General features: G+C 36.6%; 1 protein-coding gene across 1 annotated transcript; it reads left to right on the top strand.

Annotated features, from left to right (window-relative positions):
• Positions 1 to 4117: 4117 nt before the first annotated feature.
• LOC101895896 (protein zer-1 homolog) lies at positions 4118 to 19657 on the top strand. The gene is made up of 11 exons (XM_005181173.4): positions 4118 to 4565; positions 11930 to 12292; positions 14126 to 14823; positions 14881 to 14958; positions 15015 to 15139; positions 15213 to 15384; positions 15453 to 15614; positions 15690 to 15851; positions 15924 to 16073; positions 18393 to 18638; positions 18700 to 19657. The coding sequence occupies exons 2-11, from the start codon at positions 11959 to 11961 to the stop codon at positions 18859 to 18861; spliced, it is 2289 nt and encodes a 762-aa protein (XP_005181230.1). The 5' UTR covers positions 4118 to 4565; positions 11930 to 11958; the 3' UTR covers positions 18862 to 19657.
• The last annotated feature ends 1540 nt before the right edge of the window (positions 19658 to 21197 follow it).

Raw genomic sequence — 21197 nt, 5'->3', positions numbered from 1 at the left:
TGAAAATATTCCAAATTTAGATGCACGAAAAATATTTTATTTTATATATTTCCACAAAATATACAAATTTAGGATAAAGCAATATTATACCTCTATCTTGGACTGAATTTCGTGGAGAAAATTCCATGTTCCATTTACGTTTTGTGTGTTTACCCATATATAAATTTTGTGAAATAAAAATAAAATAAACAAAATGAATGGTTGAATTTGACAGAATAAGGTTCCAGTACAGTGTTGCATTTTTCCAGCAACCATTCTTATTGAGTCATTACAGGGTGAGATGAAAAAACTACAACCAATTTCAAACTGCTGTCATTTCTAAGCCACTCGTCCGAAAACTGCTAAAATTATTCCAGTGACAGCTGATTATATTGTTTACAAGCCTGCAGAAGCATTTTGGTGAGAATTTTCCAAAAAAAAAAGTTATTTGTGATGGAATTCAGCCGTGATAGTGTGATTTCTTCATATTTGGCTGGAAAACCACAAGTGGTTATCGTTAAAGCACTTCAGCATTTAAATATGAATAAATGTTTTGTGTCTCGTACCATCGCTCGTTGCCGTCATACTGGTAGTGTAGCCCGTCGTCAAGGAAGTGGACCGATGAAAACAGCAAAATCGGCACCCATGTTCGATCGAAACCCATGTCGTAGTGGCCGAAAAATTTCAATATTTTATTCGGCAAATACTAAAACATTAGCTCGGGGTAAAACCATTGGAATTTCAAAAAGTGCAAGATCTTACAACGCAACAGAAAGAAAATAGACTCAAAAGAGCTAAAGAGTTGCTTTTCTTGGCCGAAAGTGGTGAACTGCTGATAAAACATTCGTTGTCCAGCAGTTTGTAAACAGCTGAAAATGTGCATCTTCGGTTGGCCACCAGAACTCAAGCGCCGGCCATGGTGATGGTGTGAGCAGCTATAACAACCGCTCGTATTAATCGAACGTGGCATAAGAATAAATGCGAATATTACCGCGAAAATATTCTGGATGGTGTATTAAAGTCTTGGGCACGCAAACATCGCACTCAGCACGCGCCACCCATGAATGGTTACAAAATGAGGTTCCTCGCTTTATATCCACCACACAATGGCCACCAAAATCTCCGGATACCAATCCGTTGGACTATTGTGTCTAGAGTATTTTGGAAAGCAAGGTTGGCACTAAAGAATACCAAAGTGTCGATCACCTCAAAGAAGCGCTTCGTCCGAAATGGGCCAAGATACCACAGATTAACATTTGGGCAGCGTGTGACGGTTTCTTTGGCCGTTTGAAGGCCATAATTCGTGCCAAAGGCGACCAATTCGAACAAATCTAAACTTATTCTAAAATTTGATGCTATTCCGACATGTTACTGAAATTTAAATTTCATCCTGTATGTCACATAGACTTTTTCAACGTGCAACAATTGGTTTTGTTTAGTTAACATTTTTTCACAAATTTATAAATTTGGGGAAAATTTACAAAATTTGAATAGAAATTTAGGGTTTCTGCACAAAATTCAATCCAAATTAGCATGTCAAGATTGTTTTATTCCAAAATTGTACATTTTGTTTGCCGTTAAGATAGAAAATATGTATACCTGGACCTCAATTCTTGTTCTGTGAAAATGAGAAATGAAAATTTTTATAAAATAAAGAAATGTCGAATGAAAAATTGTATAAAGGATATATTTTTCATTTCATATTTTCATAGAACAAGAATCCAGCCCCTGTTGTCTCTCAATTTTAAATAATTTTTAAATATTTTCATATTTTTTTTTCAAAACAATACACACTGATATACAAACTATGTATATGTCAGTATATGGGGCCACCAAAAGAAAAAATTGTATTTTGGGGATTTGGCTTGGTTCTACCTTCTAAAAATGTGCCATCCAAGAATCAAAAAGCACGATAACCGAATTCTCTCTATGATATCGAAATATATTGCAAACTAGAGGTATGTCTGGTTACTTTTCCTGCAGGAATTGTTCAGCAACTTCTTTCGGAGAGAATATGGTAGTTTTATTCTCTTTTGCAAGAAAACTGTGAAAAGCAAGCAGACGGAATCCCAGCAAAAACTTGCAAGCAATCTGCTGATTTATCAATACAAAGCAATTTGCCCGCAAATAAAATAAATTAAGAAAGCAAAAAACATGTTTTAAACGTTCCTGCCCAAATATACATCACAGGAAGGAGAAGAAGAAGAGTTACAAGTATATGCAAGAAGAAATTTGTCCAGCAAGTATTTGCAAGCTCTCAGTAAAAGAACTGGCAAAATTTCTCTCTCGAGGGGCTCTCTTTTGCAGAACTTTTGTGTTAACCGACAACTTTCAGTAACAATTTGCAACAATTGTTACAAATTTTAGGGTAACAAGACACACCTTATATGTGTCCTTTTATGTACTTGCATCTTTACCCTGAGAAAAACTCTAATGTAAACATGCCTTAGAAAGGTAAAGTCATTTTAAATAAGACTATCCATCTCTGTATTTTCTGTAATTTACCTTGTCAAATTTTACTGAAAAAAAAAACAGGTTCTAATACAAATTTTGACAATGAGATGTCAAATGAATAATTTTGAAAAACTTTAAACCTATGATTTCATGCCTTTACCTTCTCAATTCTACCATTGTGCCCTTATTCTGTCAAAATATATACACATTTTGTGTATGTGTGTGTATTGTTTTGAATAAAAAAATACAATCATTTGATATTAATTCATATTTGGTTGCAAATAAATGCAAATTTTCGACGAAATGGGTAAGAAATTGTACTATTTTGTGATAAAACTGTATAGTAGATTCAATATTGTGGAATAACTCCAAAATTCAATTCTTGTTTCGCACGTTTTTCACTGTTTGACACTATAAGACTTCAGCGTAGAGTTGCATTTTTCCATTTTTCTTTGAAGTCGAACAACCTTTCTTTTTGAGCATTTTTATGATATCGAAAAAAAATTGCAAAAATTTTAGTTTCTTGTTTGCGCTCACTGATGATATTATTCCGTTTTTCCATGGAATTGAAAGTTTGAGAAGTTTGGACATTTCATTTCAAAGTCCTTCAAATTCTGTTGAATTTTAAATTTATATTCTCAGCTTTTAGGAAGACTCGTGATATCATTATTACAGGGAGCAGCAAACCCCAGCTAATTTGACTCTATAGTAATACTAGTGTCAAATTCGATATGACGTTTTGTGATATAATTCTATTATTTGATATACAATGCGTATACACTTTTTGGCATGGTAGAAGGATACAGGCAGTCGCATCGACACAGATGCTGAGACAATGAACTGTCAAACCGATTTTGAAATTGAAAGTGTTGAATGAAAAATGATTAAAATTTGTAAAAATTGTTAAAAAATTCATATTATAACGACCTCTGATTCGCGTCGTATAAAAAAACATTTAAAAATCCACTTATTTTTCATAAAACATTTTGAAATTTTTGACATATCAATATTCCCAAGCGTTGATGCATCTACTATATTCTTCTACCATGCTTTTTGGTATAAAAATTCATTTCAGGGCAATATGAACATTGTACTTAACAAAACGCCAACGGTCATGGTGCGGAAACTTTTTTCGCTGTTTTCATGGTACAATGAGGAGGTTTTTCTTTTTCTCATTCCATAAATCAGTTAAATAGTGGAGAGAAGCGTCAAATAAACTTTGACTTGTTGCATTGGTGATTGTGTAATTTAAAGTTAAAGAAATCTAATTTCAGGGTTTTGTTTTTCAAATTTAATCATTCTGCACTACCTTGTAATGATTGTACCGTGAAGAAAATCGGTTGTCGTAGTGAAAAATGTTACATTCTTTGCAGTTCTGGTATAGACCAAACATTGCATAAAGTAACGATTGAGTCACGATAACCCTTGAAAAATTCTCCTCATCTAAAACAACACATTATTTCTTCTGCGTTTCAATTTTGAGCCGGTAAAATGAAAATTCCGTTAATTTGCTAACCGAAATATTGATTTCCTTTACCTCTTTTCGTAGTTGGTTCGTGAGTTTTCCGTTTCCACTAGTATGAATAATCGATTCTAATTAGAATATGATATCGATAAGTCTTAACGTGAAATCGATAGCTGACAATTAGCTGTTTGTGGCAACTCCGGGCATTTCCATATGTAGGTGACATTTTAACGTCAAACAACGACGAAATTTCTCTTGATTTTTCTGTTTGCGAAAAAGAACAAATTATTTTCAAGTGGAAACAAACGTAAATAACAAAAGAATAATTAATTATTTTTATGGCCGCCATGTGTAAACAAAAAGAACTTCAAAAGATGAATCGTAAAATTAAGTAATTGGTGCTACAGAAAAGAGTGAGAGAATAGAGGAAAGACAACAAAAATTGACAGTATTGACTATTGTTAGAATTCCAGAAGAAACGACATAACAAAAAAGAAAAAAAAAAAAAACAAGAAGAAAAGTTTGTTTTGTGATTTTTTCGGAGGAAAACAAAATTTTATTGACTGGCAAACAATTTAACGCAATATCTAGTGCACCTGTGTCCGCACGCCCCCACTCTGCCGCCGCAAGGACAACAAAAGTGAGAGTAGCACGCAGCAGCGTTTAGGTAAAAACTGAACTGAACCAAATTTAAGCAATATTGCATCTACGTTTACTATATACTTAAATCTGAAATATGTAAAACTCGTTGTTGCTATTGTTGTCGATTGATTATGTATTAGAAGAGCGAAAGGAAGTGCACTCGTAAACAATTGGAGCAATTGCTTTTAGCATTGGTCAAAATGCATCCGTATAGCCGCCGTATAATAGTGGATGTAGTTTGGGAGTATCTCATTTTAAAGGGGGGACGGACTAAACACGATCGAGTCAAAGTCGTATGAAAATTTACGTGCTAGCCGTTTTCCGTCTCGATTGTTATTTTTTTTTTTTGCTTTTGCTGAGACATTTTGTTGTCATTTTTGTTTTTGTTGTTGGCGTCGTGGAGAATAGAACTTTTTTAAATATATTTTCTTTGTTGTTGGCCTTGCCCAGTGAGATGTTGTCATGTTGTTACTTGTCGTTTGTGTCGTTGCTTATAGTGTTTTCAACAAATACCGTTCGTTTGTTGCCGTCTTTTTGTCCGTCCGTACGTTGGTCGGTCGTGTCAATGGTAAACGAGAACAAAAAAAAAAAAAAAAGACGACAAACGTTTGAGTATTTTTGTACTCATTATCACTTTTTAATTAATGATAAAATTGCAATAAATGTAAGTATTTCTTCGAGAGATTACTTGGTGTTTATATTTGGTATGGATGATACCATCTTGGATGCAATCTACAAGTTCTTTTGAATCCTATGAGAGGACATTGTGAAATACGCGTATTGGTTGTTCCAAAAATTGGACCAAATCACTGAAATGTAAATACATAATTGTATAAAAAGCAGAATGTCAAAACACGTTTATTTCCAGTTTTTGTTTATCAGTTTACTTGCGTCAGATTATTACTACACCTAATTTGTGATCATAACATTTTGCTTCCATAAAGATCGGATTTGGATAACACAAATGCCACTTACCTCCTACCAAACAACCCATTGCATATGAATGTTCCAAAATATCAATCAGCTTGAATGGATACCTCCACTTTGAATGTTTTGCTATAAGTATCAACAGTAAGACCACTTTCCATGCTATAACTCTGCATCCACGCGGAATTTTATATGGCATTTGCAAATTGCGGGAGATGTGTGTATCAACTGTGCGGGAAAGATAAAATTGCTCAGCACTTTTAATATCGATGTAGGTAACAAGACATAAATAGATAAAATACAATAGGTACCTATATGATAATATATAATTCTCTATATTAAATAGTACGAAAGTAGCCTTACACAAACATGTTGGATGAATAACTTTCCAAAAAGTTAGTATTGGGTCAGGACTTTCCCTTGAATTATGGGAGTGAAAGCCCTTTCATGTTCCTAGTTGTCACGAAACTAATGTGGCTGGAAAATCCCGGCAAGTAATAAGAACCATATTCCCGTAAACCATTAGTCCAAACTCTTGAAAATATTTTTATTTGAAAAAAAAAATGGATGGCCTCTCCAGGGTCCTTTTTATACCCTCCACCTTAAAAAGGAGGGTATATTAACTGTGTCATTCCGTTTGTAACATCCCTAAATATTCGTCGTAGACCCCATAATATATACATATTCATAATCGGCATAAAATTATACGTCGATTTAAAGATGTCCGTCTGTCTGTTGATATCACGATACAGCCCACATTATTTGACATTATTGACATAATGTATACATATTCATAATCGGCATAAAATTATACGTAGATTTAAAGATGTCCGTCTCTCTGTTGAAATCACGATACAGCCCACATTATTTGACATAGGGCAATTTGTATTGTTTCTAGGATGGTTGGTATTGAAAACGAGATATATCGGTCCAGGTTTTGATATGGCCACCATATAACAATCCCGATATTTCGTATTTTAATGACAATTTTTCACGGATTTGTCTAAAAATTGGTATTTGTAGTTCCCAATGGGTTTTAGCTTCGGTCGCGTATAGGTCCACGTTTTGGTATAGCCCCCATAAAACGGTATCTCCCGATATTCGGTATTTTGATGTATTTTTCTACATTTTTTTTGCGGGTTTGTCTAAAAATTGGTATTTGTAGAGCTAGAATCACTAGCTCCAGTGCGGAATATTGTATTTATACAGGGTGAGATGAAAAAACCAAGTTCAGACTGCTGTCATTTCTATGCCACTCGTCCGACAGATGTTAAAATTATTCCAGCGACAGCTCATTATACGGTTTACAAGCATTCAAAAGCATTTTGGTGAGAATTTTATAGAAAAAGTTATTCGTGATGGAATTCAAGCGTGATAGTGTGATTTCTTTATATTTGGCTGGAAAACCACAAGTGGCTATCGTTAGAGGACTCCAGCATTTAATTGTGAATAAATCTTTTGTGTCTCGTACCATCGCTCGTTGCCGTGATACTGGTAGTGTAGCCCGACGTCAAGGAAGTGGACGGAAGAAACAGCAACATCAGCAGAAATGGTCCGAAAAGTAAAGAACCGCCTTGATCGAAGCCCGCGTCGCAGTGGCCGAAAAGTGGCTCGTAAGCTGAACATATCGTAATATTCCATTCGGCAAATATAGAAAAATGAGCTCGGAGTAAAGAGATTGAAATTCCAAAAAGTGCAAGAACTTACACCGCAACAGAAAGAGAACAGACTCAAAAGAGACAAAGAGTTGCTTCACATGGCCGAATTTGGTTTTCTCCGAAGAAAAAAAATCGTTGTCCAGCAGTTTGTAAAAAATTAAAATGGTTGTGTTTACTAGCCAAAGAGGTCAGCTGAAAATGTGCAACTTCGGTTGGCCACCGGAACTAAATCGACGGCCATGGTGATGGTGTGGGCCGCCATAACAGCCGATGGTCGCTCTCCGCTCGTATTAATCGACCATGGCATCAGAATAAATGGCGAATATTATCGCGAAAATATTCTAGAGGGTGTATTAAATCCTTAGGCACGCAAACATTTTGGCCACAGACCTTGGACATTCCAACAGGACTCAGCACCATCGCAATCAGCACGCGCCACTCAAGAATGGTTACAAAATGAGGTTCCTCGCTTCATTTCCAGCGCACAATGACCACCAAAATCTTCGGATAACAATCCGTTGAATTATTGTGTCTGGAGTATTTTGGAAAGCAAGGTTGGCACTAAGAAATACCAAAGTGTCATTCACCTCGTGTGACGGTTTCATTGGCCGTTTGACCAATAGGTGACCAATTCGAACAAATCTAATCTTATTTTAAAATTTGATGCTGTTTCCGACCTTTTTGCTTTTATTCAATAAATTTTCAAAAGTGTACAAATTATGGCGTTTGACTTTGTTGCAGTTTTTTTTTTCTCACCCTGTATATCTACCGTTTCATATAGCGCCTATACAACGGTACTTGCGGATATTCGGTATTTGGATGATTTTTGCCACATTATTCCACGGATTTGTCTAAAATGGTATTTGTAGGTCATAATGGGCTCTAGTTCCGGTAGTGCAACATTTATGCATAGGTCTACATTTTGTATAGACCCAATATAATGGTACCTCCCGATATTCCGTATTTTGATGATTTTTCCATAGATTTGTCCAAAAATTGGTTTGTAGTTCGCAATGGGTTCTAGCTCCGGCGGCGGAACATATAGGTCAACGTTTTCGTATAGCCCCTACATAATGGTACCTCCCGGTATTCCGTATTTTGATTAATTTTGCGACGATACCGACCGATATTGTTTCAAATTTAGTATTTAAAGATTCTGACCATAATATATTCTGCTAAATGTTAAGAAAGTGGACACAGTCATATACAAATGTCGTCTTAAATATAGAATAGGTTGCTATACTATGCACAAATTATTTAAGAATAACCACAACTTCCTGTCGTTAAGAAACTAATATTAAATTCATTAATGCTCCTAAAATCGAATGGGTTAGATTGGTTGTACCATGAATTGTGCTTAAATTTATTTGGAGAAAGAACTTTTCAATCAATTACGATTATAAGTCGGGTGGTATTGTTATGTTGTGCTTATGCAAAGTTTAGATCCACATCGAATGATTTTTGCAAGTTGTTTCCTCACTAAGAACCTTTAATGTCAAAAAGCTGTCAATTTATCTGGATAATGTTGCTAAGACCAAAGCTCTAGGCTTTCTGTTAGCCCCTTCATCTCAAAATGTACATAAGTCGAATGCTCGACATTTATCGGATTGACGATTGAGACAGCAGTTGACTTTCTAAGATACATTTATTTGTCTTTACAACTGCTTAAAATATGGATTTAAATTTTGTGACTGAAGGTTAGGTTCAAGGATGTGTGGTTGTAAAAACAACTACCCCACTCGAAGACCTATTGGTCCATTGTGTTCATCCTAATTTAAGAAGATAGGAGAATAGAGAGAAGAGAAGGAAATGAAAAGCGGATAGTGAATAAGTGAGAATCTAAATAAAGAGTAGAGGAGTTAGTAAGTTTGCATCCACGGTGTATCAGCTTGTCGTCCTTAGCCATTTTAGTCTTCTGGCTAACTGAAGAATGACTGCTGGCTCGATGTCGGAGACGGAGGACAAATCTGGCAGAAATTGCTTACCCTGTAGAGTCTGTCTCACTCCCATAAGAGTTGGACAGTGACAGAGTAAGTGCTTCACCTCTCAGTTTCTCCCTCGTCCTGACAAAGCCTGCAGTATTCAAAGTCGTTACCCCTCCATTTGGATGTCATGGCCTTTATGTTGCAGTGTCCTGTAATTAGGCCCACCACAAGTTTTTTTGTTCAGCATCGTCATGGATTGAGTAACCTTGATCTCCTTTTGGAGTTCACAGGCCAAATCTTTTTGGAGACATTACATCCCACTCCGGTTAGCCAGTTCTATTGAAATTTCCCAAAGTAATGCTTATGCCATGCTTGGAAGAAGTGGCATAAGGGTGACTTCACTGAGTTCTCAATCTCTAGATCTATTGACTCAGATCCGTGTCTGGCCAATTCATTGCCAGATATGTTGCAGTCCCCAGGGACCCAACAGAGTTTGACAAACGATTTAACCTTTTCCAGAGCATTCCTACATTCCAGACCTGCCATAGATTTTATTGTAAATAAATTTAGAGCTTTCAGGGCCGCTTGACTATCGACATATATAGTCACCGGTCCGTCCAGTTCATTGCTTCTATTTGCAACAGTAACCTTTGCCTTCCTGACAGCGAAGATTTCTGCCTGAAAAACGCTACATTCGTTGTTTAGTTTGAAGGATCGTGGGATACTTAGACTTTCACAGTAGACCCCAGCTCCCGTTCCACTTTCCATCCTTGACCCATCAGTATATACAGCTATACCGTTAAAAGGTGGAGCGTCGCGGGTCCAGATGCCTCTGTTAGGTATTTAGTGACTGAAGCAGAATTGGTTTAATAATCAAAATATTATCGACCTGTTTTTAAACTTATTAATTTCTTTTAAAACAAAAATAAACGTGAAGTGCACAATAACGCAAAATATTATATTGTACCCTGGAAAATTATCGGTTATTGACTGGGAAATATTCTCGCCATACGAAGATAATCAAATTTGATAATTGAATGCTCAAAGTGTATCAAAGAAGCACAGAACGATTATGTTTCGTAGGACAAATTTTACTTAATCAAGTGTAGTAAGAGTGTAAAGGGCGTAAACTCAACGGACATATACTGAAGTAAAATGTAAATTTTGTATAACATAGCTTTTTACTTCCTGATAACTTAAAATGCCAAAATACAGCTGAAATATTAAATCTCTATCAAAAATGGACAAACATTGTTTTTTTTTTCTCGCGGAGAGATTATCTCCCTTCAATTTAAAACTATGTTGGAAACCTGCAGGAAAGGGACCAGGGATCTCTAAAATGAGTTAATCATGAATAATATGTTTAATTTTAATTTCATATATTCATTTCATTCAAAGTAAAAATAGTAATACAGGATGAGATGAAAAAACTGAAACCAACTTTAGACTGCTGTCATTTCTAAGCCACTCGTCCGACAGCTGTTAAAATTATTCCAGTGACAGCTCATTATATTGTTTACAAGCGTAAAACCCATTTTGGCGAAAATTTTCCAGAAAAAAGTCATTCGTGATGGAATTCAATCCTAATAGTGTGATTTCTTTTTATTTGGCTGGAAAACCACAAGTGGCTATCGTTAGAGCACTCCAGCATTTGAATGTGAATAAATCTTTGTGTCTCGTACCATCGCTCGTTACCGCGATACTGGTAACGTAGCCCGACGTCAAGGAAGTGGACGAAAGAAAACAGCAACATCAGCAGTAATGGTTCGAAAAGTAAAGAAGCGGTTTGATCGAAACCCGCGTCGCAGTGGCCGAAAAATGGCTCGTGAACTGAACATATCGCAAATTTTCCATTCGGAAAATATTGAAAAATGAGCTCAGGGTAAAGCTATTGAAATTCCAAAAAGTGCAAAAACTAACACTGCAACAGAAAGAAAATGGACTCAAAAGAGCTAAAGAGTTGCAACACTTGGCCGAAAGTGGTGAACTGCCGAATTTGATTGTCTCCGATGAGAAAACATTCGCTGTCCAGCAGTTTGTAAACAAACAAAATGATCGTGTTTACTTGTCAAAGAGGTCAGCAGAAAATGTGCACCTTCGGTTGGCCACCAGAACTCAAGCGCCGGCCATGGTGATGGTGTGGGCCGCCATAACAGCCGATGGTGGCTCTCTGCTCGTATTAATCGACCTTGGCATCAGAATAAACTCCGAAAATTACGCGAAAATATTCTGGAGGGTGTATTAAAGCCTTGGACACGCAAACATTTTGGCCCCAGACCTTGGACTTTCCAATAGGACTCGGCACCATCGCACTCAGAACGCGCCACCCAAGAATGGTTACAGAATGAGATTCCCCGCTTCATTTCCAGCGCACAATGGCCACCACAATCTCCAGATACCAATCCGTTGGACTATTGTGTCTGAAGTATTTTGGAAAGCAAGGTTGGCACTAAAAAATACTAGGTGTCGATCATCTCAAGCAAGCGCTTCGCAGGGAATGAGCCTAAATACCGCAGAGCAACATTCGGGGAGCGTGTGACGGTTTCATTGGCCGTTGGAAGGTCATAATCCGTGTCAAAGGAAACTAATTCGAACAAACCTAAACTTATTCTAAAATTTGATGCTATTTCCGACATTTTTTGCTTTCATTCAATAAAATTAAAAATTATGGCGTTTGACTTTGTTGCAGTTTTTTATCTCATCCTTTAGAAATTGCATTGACAATTTTATTTTTTAGTGGTGAAAGAGATAATATTTTTTGTTCAACTTGCAAGATTTCCAAAAAGTACAATTCATCGCTTAGATTTAGAAAAATAAATTATCTTTATTATTATTATTAATTATTAACACTATTAGAAATTTTGTCTGTTATCTTTCAGGCGTTCGGACCAAAACTTTCAACATCGAAATGAGTGGAAAAGTACGTTTAAAGTCGAGTGGCGCCTTGGATGAAGACCCCTTAACTCTCCAGGACATCGTTTACCAATATATTTGTAAACATCTGGATGTCATCAGTTGTCCCGACGAAAGCATTGCCGATGAAGATGAGGAGGATGCCGACAAAAGATATTGTTTGCGCAGTGGTGTCGTACTACCCAATATAATATGCGATCGCCTCATTGATACCTATCAGAAACAGTACTATCAAAAGTTCGGTGATAATTTCATAAATTTATTCCGGGACACAAATAGAACATCACTCAAAGTTGTACATCTGCGTAATAGTAATTTAACAAATTATGGTGAGTCATTCCTATTTAGATAAACTATGTTATACGACAATTTGCAATTGAGGGGCCCTCTCATTTGAATAAGGTTTGGTGTTTTTCTGTTCTGCGTGACGTCGTATCATCTTATTTATTGCATAGACATAATTTCTGTATGCATGGTATGGCGTTAATGTGATTGCAAAGAGATAATCGATGCATATTGATGATGAGGTGCTTGTTTTATTGAAAAAAAGTGCAGTGCTGATAACACAACTTAGATTTGCTTTCCTCATTCCCCATAGTGACGGGGAATCATTAAATTTTAATCAATCTAAGTACGGCGATCTTGCATTGTGCTATTGACCTAAAAATTCGTTCTATTATCATAGAAAATGGATGGTTATTCTTGGAATGATACAAAGCGAAAATCACATGGAGAGGTAGGGAGTTTTCAAAATGATTTTTTCAACTATCAAGGAGCGCAGAGATATACACAATAGATTTGTAGACTGAACCAATTTGTGAATCTAGTTCGCATCCGAACCTTTCGGCGAGTACCTACGTTATGGTATGTATGTACAAACCATAAAGTAGAAAAAATAATTAAAGTAAACGAAAAAAGAGAACAACATAAAGGTTATGTTAGGTTAAAGGACGCGCGGTTGCCTTTTTGGTGACCGCTCCACTTGGAGACCTGCTGCTCCCTTGTGTTCATCCTAATAGGAAATTGGAAGAAAGAAGAATTGTAGATGAAAAAAGGTGTTAGAGGTTTAAAATACATTTATGAGGGTCGTCTTTAGCCACTTAAATCTTCTGGTTAATTGAAGAATTACTGTAGGGTCAGTGTTAGAGAACGAAAGCAAACTATGTGACACTTGTTCCCCAACCTGTGTCTCACGTTAATAAGTGCTGGACCTATGTCTCACGTTTATGAGTTGTGGACAGTGACAGAGCAGACATTCGTCCTGACATATTCTACAGTAACCAATGTCATCGCTGTCCCATTTCGAGGTCATTGCCCTCACCTTGCAGTGACCTGTAATGACACCCACCATAAGTTTTAAGTCAGGTTTAGACAATGACAGTAGCGACTTTATTCTCTTCTCCGAGAATGTGGGCCAGATTCTTTCGGAGATGTTGCATCCCCTTTCGCCCAGCCATTTTTGTTGAAACATAAAGTTAAGTCTTGTATACGTTGTTAAAGGACTCGTTCAGAACAAAATTGTGAGCATGTTTAGTTTGGGGGCGATGCTCTGATTATTGGGAAATTTTTATCACAGTTAGGTATTTTTACCCTGATTTTGGGAAAAATATTTTTTTGTAGAGCTTTTTCCTTTAAATTGAAGGTGCGGGTGCAAAAAAGGTCCGGATACAATCTCAATGACAAAGCGATGCATACAAAATAGGTTGTTGTAACAGCTGCACATGTTTTGTTCAAAATCTGCTAATCAGCTTCTAACTCCAGGTTCAAAAATTCGACTACTTTTACGGGCTGTAACCTGAGGTCTTCTTGAGTCAGTGGAGGCCAATTAAAGAGGTGTTTCGTACATCTTCGTCAATTCGCGCCCAATACGAATTGAGATGAATACACCAACATGAGCGCAGGCTAGAGTCATAAGGGTCTCATATTTAACTTGGACAGCAGAGATCAAACCAGATCTGGATTTCAAGCAGGGAGTTTTTTTTTTTTACCAGACATTAACCTGGGATCTGAAAATGAAAATAGTTTTTACAAAACTTCCTCTCTTGGAATCGGTTTAAACAAATCCATCCATCGGTTTAAACAAATCCATCCAGCCATCCACTTTCTCCTAATACTTTTTCTACATATTTCGAGCATTTGTCTTTTTTTTTCCCACATTTCAGGACTTGAAATACTCATGCGCCACAAATTATACTCGCTTTCCATGTGGTATTGTGATAAGGTTACCGTTCAATCTCATGAATTACTGGCACAACACGGAGAAAGTTTACGTTCTCTAGAACTGGGTATTGGATCACATATGCTACAGAATGCCGAGCCCAATGAAAAGGAACCTGTAGACTTCCAGTTCAATTGTCCACACCTGCGACGCTTGGTATTGAATGCCGTTGTTCTACATCAACGTCTAACATTTGCCCATTTAACGGATTTGACACATTTGGACTTGACATCGTGTATTTTAGCCAGTTTCAGTCTGCAGGCATTGTCCACCCTACCCAAACTTCACACATTGATTCTTTTTAATGTGTGGCCCATTGCGAATCAGTTACATGCGATTTGTTCGCTAAGCCGTCTTCGTACACTGGATATATCAATTTCAGGCTCTAATAATGGTCATGGCACATATGATTTACCCGATCAGAAATTGGAAATGCTTATGGAACATTTACCGGATCTAACACATTTGGATATATCTGGTACAAATTTGGCAGGCAATGGTGTGGCAACAAAAGAATCTTGTTACAAAGCAAACACAGATATACCGGGTTTGGCGTCACGAACACAAAGGCCCCTACAATTTCTGGGTTTATATCACACAGCACATTGGGCCTGCAAACGACACGATATACCAGCGAATGAGGTAAGCCGTGATTTAAATAAAATGTTATATGCTTCTAATGAAAATATTCCTCCACAGATTGCCGGCGATGCAAATGAACAACAGATCTTAACTGCAGCTAGATATTATTATGACAGACCGGTACTTTTAACGAGGGTAGGTTTCGTTTATTTTACTTGGAATCTATGACTTCACTGTTCCCATATTCGCAGGTTCTCAACGATCTTTATCATCTGTTTCGTTTTGAAAACTGCAAAGACATACACACAGCCTTGGATGTTGTTCTCACAGCTATGGACAGACATTTGAAATTTAAGCACATGCAGATATCTGGAAGGTTTGTTTAAGCATTCGCTGATACTATGGTGTTTTACTGCTAGGTTCTACTGTCTGCCCACTTTATTTTACAGTGCAACATTGTTTTATATTGTGAAAGGACGTGACCGCTCGAAATTTGGCACACCACTGAGGAATCACATTATACGAACATTGCTCAATGGAATGGAGGTGCACTTAAACGATGATACAATGCTACGAAATGGATACCTAACATTGACGCAATTTCAAATGCCTAACGATGTGGTAGGTGGTATTTGTTTCTACTGCTGTATATGAAGTTACCAAATGTTTCTTGCCTATTTTTCTTAAAGTTATTTGAATATGAACGTCTCATCAAAATATTGTTGCATGGAGTGTCGAAAACGGAACAGGAGGGATTTGTACAAAGGATAGCTATATATCTATTGAATACGCTGGCTTGCCAAGTTGATGGACGACAAAAGTTGTTTTTGGGTGAACTCGGAGTTGTTAAGGTATGGCAATGACTAACCTAAAAAAAATGTAAATGGATTGATATATGCCTTTCTACTTTTCTTCCCCCTCCGCAGACTATGTTAAGTTTAATTAAAGATCGTTTAACACGTTCGGTATTGGATGATGTTATGGAGGTGGCATGGTCAACCATGTGGAATGTAACTGATGAGACTGCTATTAATTGTAAGAGATTTTTAGACGGCCGTGGTATGGAGTATTTTCTGCGATGTTTGAATGTATGTACATTGTTCCAATATGAAGCAGCCGTTTAGAATCCATTCTAATTTGTATAATTTGGTCATTTGCAGACATTTAGAGAACGTGATGAGCTATTGAGAAACATGATGGGCTTATTGGGTAATGTTGCAGAAGTTAAATGGTTGAGGCCGAAATTGATGACACAAAAGTTCATTGAAGTTTTTGCCGAACTGTTATCATCGGAAAGCGATGGAATTGAGGCAAGTGATATATATGTGTATGAAGGATAATCACCTCCTCAGTGATATATTTTTAAGAATATTTTTATTCATATTTTAATTCATTTCTTTGTTGTTACCCAAGGGAAAGGCTAAAAGGCAATCCTTGTCATATCCCCTGGTATTTGTAAGGGGATATTTTCCCCAGGTGTTATTTGAAAAACACTCCTGTTACAAACACTTTTGTACCCAAGTAAAGAAAAATAGGAAATGTTTGTATGTGGGATTGTAAGATTTCCTGGTTTCTTGAGCTTGTAATCATCACATGGGTATATAAAAAAATTTTGTTATAGGAATTATTTTTTAAACAACTTCTTGGGAGAATATCCTAAAACAACAACCAAGGAAACTGACCATAGTCGGTGGATATTTCCGAAATCATATTGTTTCCCGTCTCACACCTTGGGGAACATTTTTCAACATTAGTTGTTTTTTTAACAACAAAAATTTAATTGAGCCCGAATATTATGATAAAAAACAACTATGGTATCCCAACAAATTAATGTCAACACTATTCAATATCCGAGGCACAGCAGAACATTTGTTTAGAATATTTTTGGGCGCTATGCGTGTATTTGACTGACCACATATATAAAAAATATTTAAAGACAAATTACAAATTATTTTTTGGGTTTTGTAATTCTTTAAAAAATATCAGTGTTTTAACCTCAACAATTTGGAATATCATAATAATGAAAGCCAAAGACTGACATGCTTCTTTGATTCGATTGCTAAGTGAGATATAAGCTGATTTTAAATCTTAGTTAACTACAGGGTGAGATAAAAAACTGCAACAAAGTCAAACACCATAATTTTTACATTTTTTTAAATTTTATCGAATGAAAGCAAAAAATGTCGGAAATAGAATAAAATTTTAGAATAAGTTTAGATTTGTTCGAATTGGTCACCTTTGACACGAATTATGGCCTTCAAACGGCCAATGAAACCATCACACGCTGACCGAATGTTGCTCTGCGGTATTTTGGCCCTTTCCCTGCGAAGCGCTTGATTGAGGTGATCCACACATTGGTATTTTTAGTGCCAACCTTGCTTTCCAAAATACTCCAGACACAATAGTCCAACGGATTGGTATCCGCAGGTTTTGTTGTGCGCTGGAAATGAAGCGAGGAACCTCATTTTGTCACCATTCTTGGGAGGCGCGTGCTGAATGCGATGGTGCTAAGTCCTGTTGGAATGTCCAAGGTCTGCGGTCAAAATGTTTGCGTAACCAAGGCTTTAATACACCCCCAGAATATTTTCGCCATAATATTCGGCATTTATTCTGATGCCATCGGCTGTTATAACGGCCCACACCATCACCATGACAGGCGCTTGACTTCTGGGGGCCAACCAAAGGTGCACATTTTCAGCTGACCTCTTTGGCAAGTAAACACGATCATTTTGTTTGTTTAAAAACTGCTGAACAACCAATGTTTTCTCATCGGAGAAACCCAAATTCGGCTCTTCACCACTTTCTTTAGCTCTTTTGAGTCTATTTTCTTTCTGTTGCGGTGTAAGTTCTTGCATTTTCTGGAATTTCAATGGCTTTACCCCGAGCTAATTTTTCAATACTTGTCGATATGCAATATGTTAAGCTCACGAGCCATTTTTCGGCCACTGCGACGCGGGTTTCGATCAAGTCACTTCTTTACTTTTCGAATCAATTCTGCTGTTGCTGTTTTCTTCCGTCCACTTCCTTGACGTCGGGCTATGCTACCAGTATCACGGTAACGAGCCATAAAAGATTTATTCACATTTAAATGCTGGAGTGCTCTAACGATAGCCACTTGCCGTTTTCCAGCCAAATATAAATAAATCACGCTTGAATTCCATCACGAATAACTTTTTTTCTGGAAAATTCTCACCAAAATGCTTCTGCAGGCTTGTAAACAATATAATCAGCTGTCACTGGAATAATTTTAGCAGCTTTCGGACGAGTGGCTTAGAAATGAAAGCAGTTTGAAATTGGTTGCAGTTTTTTCACATCACTCTGCACATTGAATAACATATGTTGGAACTAAATACCACCTGGTGTAGTTTCTTCAAAACTAAAATTATTTTTACGGAATTTTACAAATTATGGTTCCTATAGGTTAACTTCTATATTGAATGCCTTACAATCTACCATTCTACCGAAAACACTAACCGATATTGAGTTCTTCAAGAGAGCTCCTGAAGCATCAATTATTTTAGAATTACCTTGAAATTGTGATCACATTAATACGATTACATTGGTTTAACCATAAAATTAACATTTTATAATTTCTATTGGATTAACCAATATATATTTCGGATTTTCAGGTAAGTTATAATGCAGCTGGTGTGCTGGCACATATAGCTTCAGATGGCCCGGAAGCGTGGACAATTAAAGAGCCATCACGTGATGAAGTATTAGCAAATATGGTCAAAGCTATTGTTCGATGGGACATAAAAAGTGATCGCAATATAAACTATCGTAGTTTTGAACCCATTTTGGGTTTGGTGCGTTGCTATGAAACTCCACAATGCCAACATTGGGCAGTATGGGCTTTGGCAAATCTTACACAGGTAAATTCTTATATTACAACCTATGTGCGTTTAACAAGTTAATATTGTATTGTATCACCAGGTTTATCCCGACAAATATTGCCAACTGGTGGAGCAAGAGAATGGCATAGAGATTCTTACGGAATTAATTAACCATCCGAAACCATATGAGGACATCAAGAGAATAGCGCGCATGGTAATCGATCAATGCAATCGATGTCCCCGTCCCATGCTCGAAGGTTAAGTTATTTCCTGTACCTCTCCCCCTCCCTTCCCAGTTGTATCTCTCTCTTCTATATGTATGTGTATTTTTAGAAAGCACTTTCAGTGAGCGTGTTTAAGTGAGTGAGTGATTATTATTGATTGTAGAAATTAGAATAAAACTAAATATGCGTTTCGCAGAACGTAGAACATAAAATGCAGAATACAAGTAAACAATTTAACATGTTTTAAGCATATACCGTTCTTTTACTGCTACTGAATTTAAAGTGATTTCATTCATTGTCGCCATCTGGATTTGCAAAATAACACGAAGTTTTTGTTGTTGAGAAGGAGAAAGCGAAGAGAAGTAACTACAACAACTTGAAACTCGACGAGGAATACTGCTTTTGCTTTTGTATGACATCTGGCAGTTAATATGAAATCAACCGCCACAGGCATATTGTGGAAATCCCAGCCATAGGGAAACGATATTTTCCTACTGTTATCCGATGCTTTATTGTTTAAATCCTGGCTTCTTCCACAAAAAGTTGTTCTTTTTAAATTAACCTGCGATGAATAAAAGAAAAATACATAGATTTATAATAAATTATTAAATTTACGCGTAATATTTATCTTTGACTTGAAATATAAACAAAATGAAAAAACCCATATTCGTAAAAAAAACTATGATAACTAAAAAGATATAAATAGAAAACCAACAAACACATCTCCCATGGCCCCTGTTTACATCCATCCCATAATCCCATAATTATGTATATATTAAGTTATATAAAAAAAGAAATGTTATTAAAAATAAACAAACAACTAAAAAAAATCAATAGCTTGTTTTTATCAGAGGATTTTGAAATGGAATACTTTTTTGTTGTGTGGTGGATGGCTAAATACGGTATACATCATTTGATACGGCAAAAATGTATATCGATCGGATTAGATGGGGCGAACAATAATTTTCTGTTCTGGTGGCCAACCGAAGGTGCACATTTTCTGCCGACCTCCTTGGCAAGTAAACACGACAACAAATGTTTTTTGATAGGAGAAATTCGACAGTTCACCACTTTCGGCAGTTCACCAAGCGAAGCAACTCTTTAGCTCTTTTGAGTCTATTTTCTTTCTGTGGCGGTGTAAGTTCTTGGACTTTTTGTAATATTAATGGCTTTACCCCGAGCTCATTATTCTATATTTGCCGAATGGAATATTGCGAAGTGTTCAGCCACTGCGACGCGGGTTTCGATCAAGTTGCTTCTTTACTTTTCGAACCATTTCTGCTGATGCTGCTGTTTTCTTCAGTCCACTTTGCGGTAACGAGCGATGGTACGAGGCATAAAAGATTTATTCACAATTAAATGCTGGAGTGCTCTAACGATAGCCACTTGTTGTTTTTCCAACCAAATATAAAGAAATCACTCTATCGCGCTTGAATTCCATCACGAATAATCTTTTCTGGAAATTTCTCACCAAAATACTTATGTACGCTTGTAAACAATATAATGAGCTGTCACTGGAATAATTTTAACAGCTGTCGGACGAGTGTCTTAGAAATGACAGCAGTCTGAAGTTGGTTGCAGTTTTTTCATCTCACCCTGTATATTTGGCAGAATATGGTATTAGGTGAACAGATGGTGATTGAAATCTGAAAATTGGTATTAGGATCGTTGTTCATGGGTACCCTGGACGTATGGAGCTGGTTGCGGAAATGTATACCAAAATGTATGAAAAATAAAAGTACTGAACGGTTGGGTTGAAGTAATAGGGATAATATTCTGGAATTTGATATTTAGATTACTGATGGTATCTGAGGTAATGATATGGAGGTGTTTTTGGAAATGTGTGCCATAATTGTACGAAAAGAACTAAATAGTACTAATTTTGGTATTGGGTGAAGGGATAGAACTGAAACCGTGAACTGTTATATTCCTATAACTGTTGGTATCTTGGATTGAGATATGCAACGGTTTTGCAAATGAGTACGAAAATTATACGAATAGTACTAAAAGCTACTAAATTTGGTATTGAGTGATTTTATAGAGCTGATGTCAGGGCCTTTGTTCGTATCTGGAACTTACTTAGTGATACTAAATTGGGTATTGGGAGAAGGAATAAGGCTGGAATCCTAAAATTAGATATTTGGTATCAGGTGTTGGTATCTGGAATTGAGATATGGAGGTGGTTTTGGAAATGTGTGCTATAATTATACGAAAAGTACTAAATGATACTAATTCTGGATCACTCTTGGTGTCTACGATGGAAAGATGTAGATAGTATAGGATATGCTTAACACTCCTAATACGAACTGTTGGAACGAATCTAAATTTTTAAGTTGCTGGGTTGTTATATTCATATGAGATCTAATGCGGTCTA

This window comes from Musca domestica, unplaced genomic scaffold, assembly GCF_030504385.1.
Source record: "Musca domestica strain aabys unplaced genomic scaffold, Musca_domestica.polishedcontigs.V.1.1 9, whole genome shotgun sequence".
NCBI lineage: Eukaryota > Metazoa > Arthropoda > Insecta > Diptera > Muscidae > Musca > Musca domestica.
Note: the sequence above shows the minus strand (reverse complement) of the source record. Positions and strands in the feature narration are given on the sequence as shown.

What these genes read in the sequence shown, in the direction of transcription:
- LOC101895896 (XM_005181173.4), top strand. Translation starts at nt 11,959, where the DNA reads ATGAGTGGAAAAGTACGTTTAAAGTCGAGTGGCGCCTTGGATGAAGAC. An exon ending in TTCAAATGCCTAACGATGTG is followed by an intron (nt 15,385 to 15,452) that starts GTAGGTGGTATT and finishes TTTTTCTTAAAG; the next exon opens with TTATTTGAATATGAACGTCT. An exon ending in CGGAAAGCGATGGAATTGAG is followed by an intron (nt 16,074 to 18,392) that starts GCAAGTGATATA and finishes TCGGATTTTCAG; the next exon opens with GTAAGTTATAATGCAGCTGG.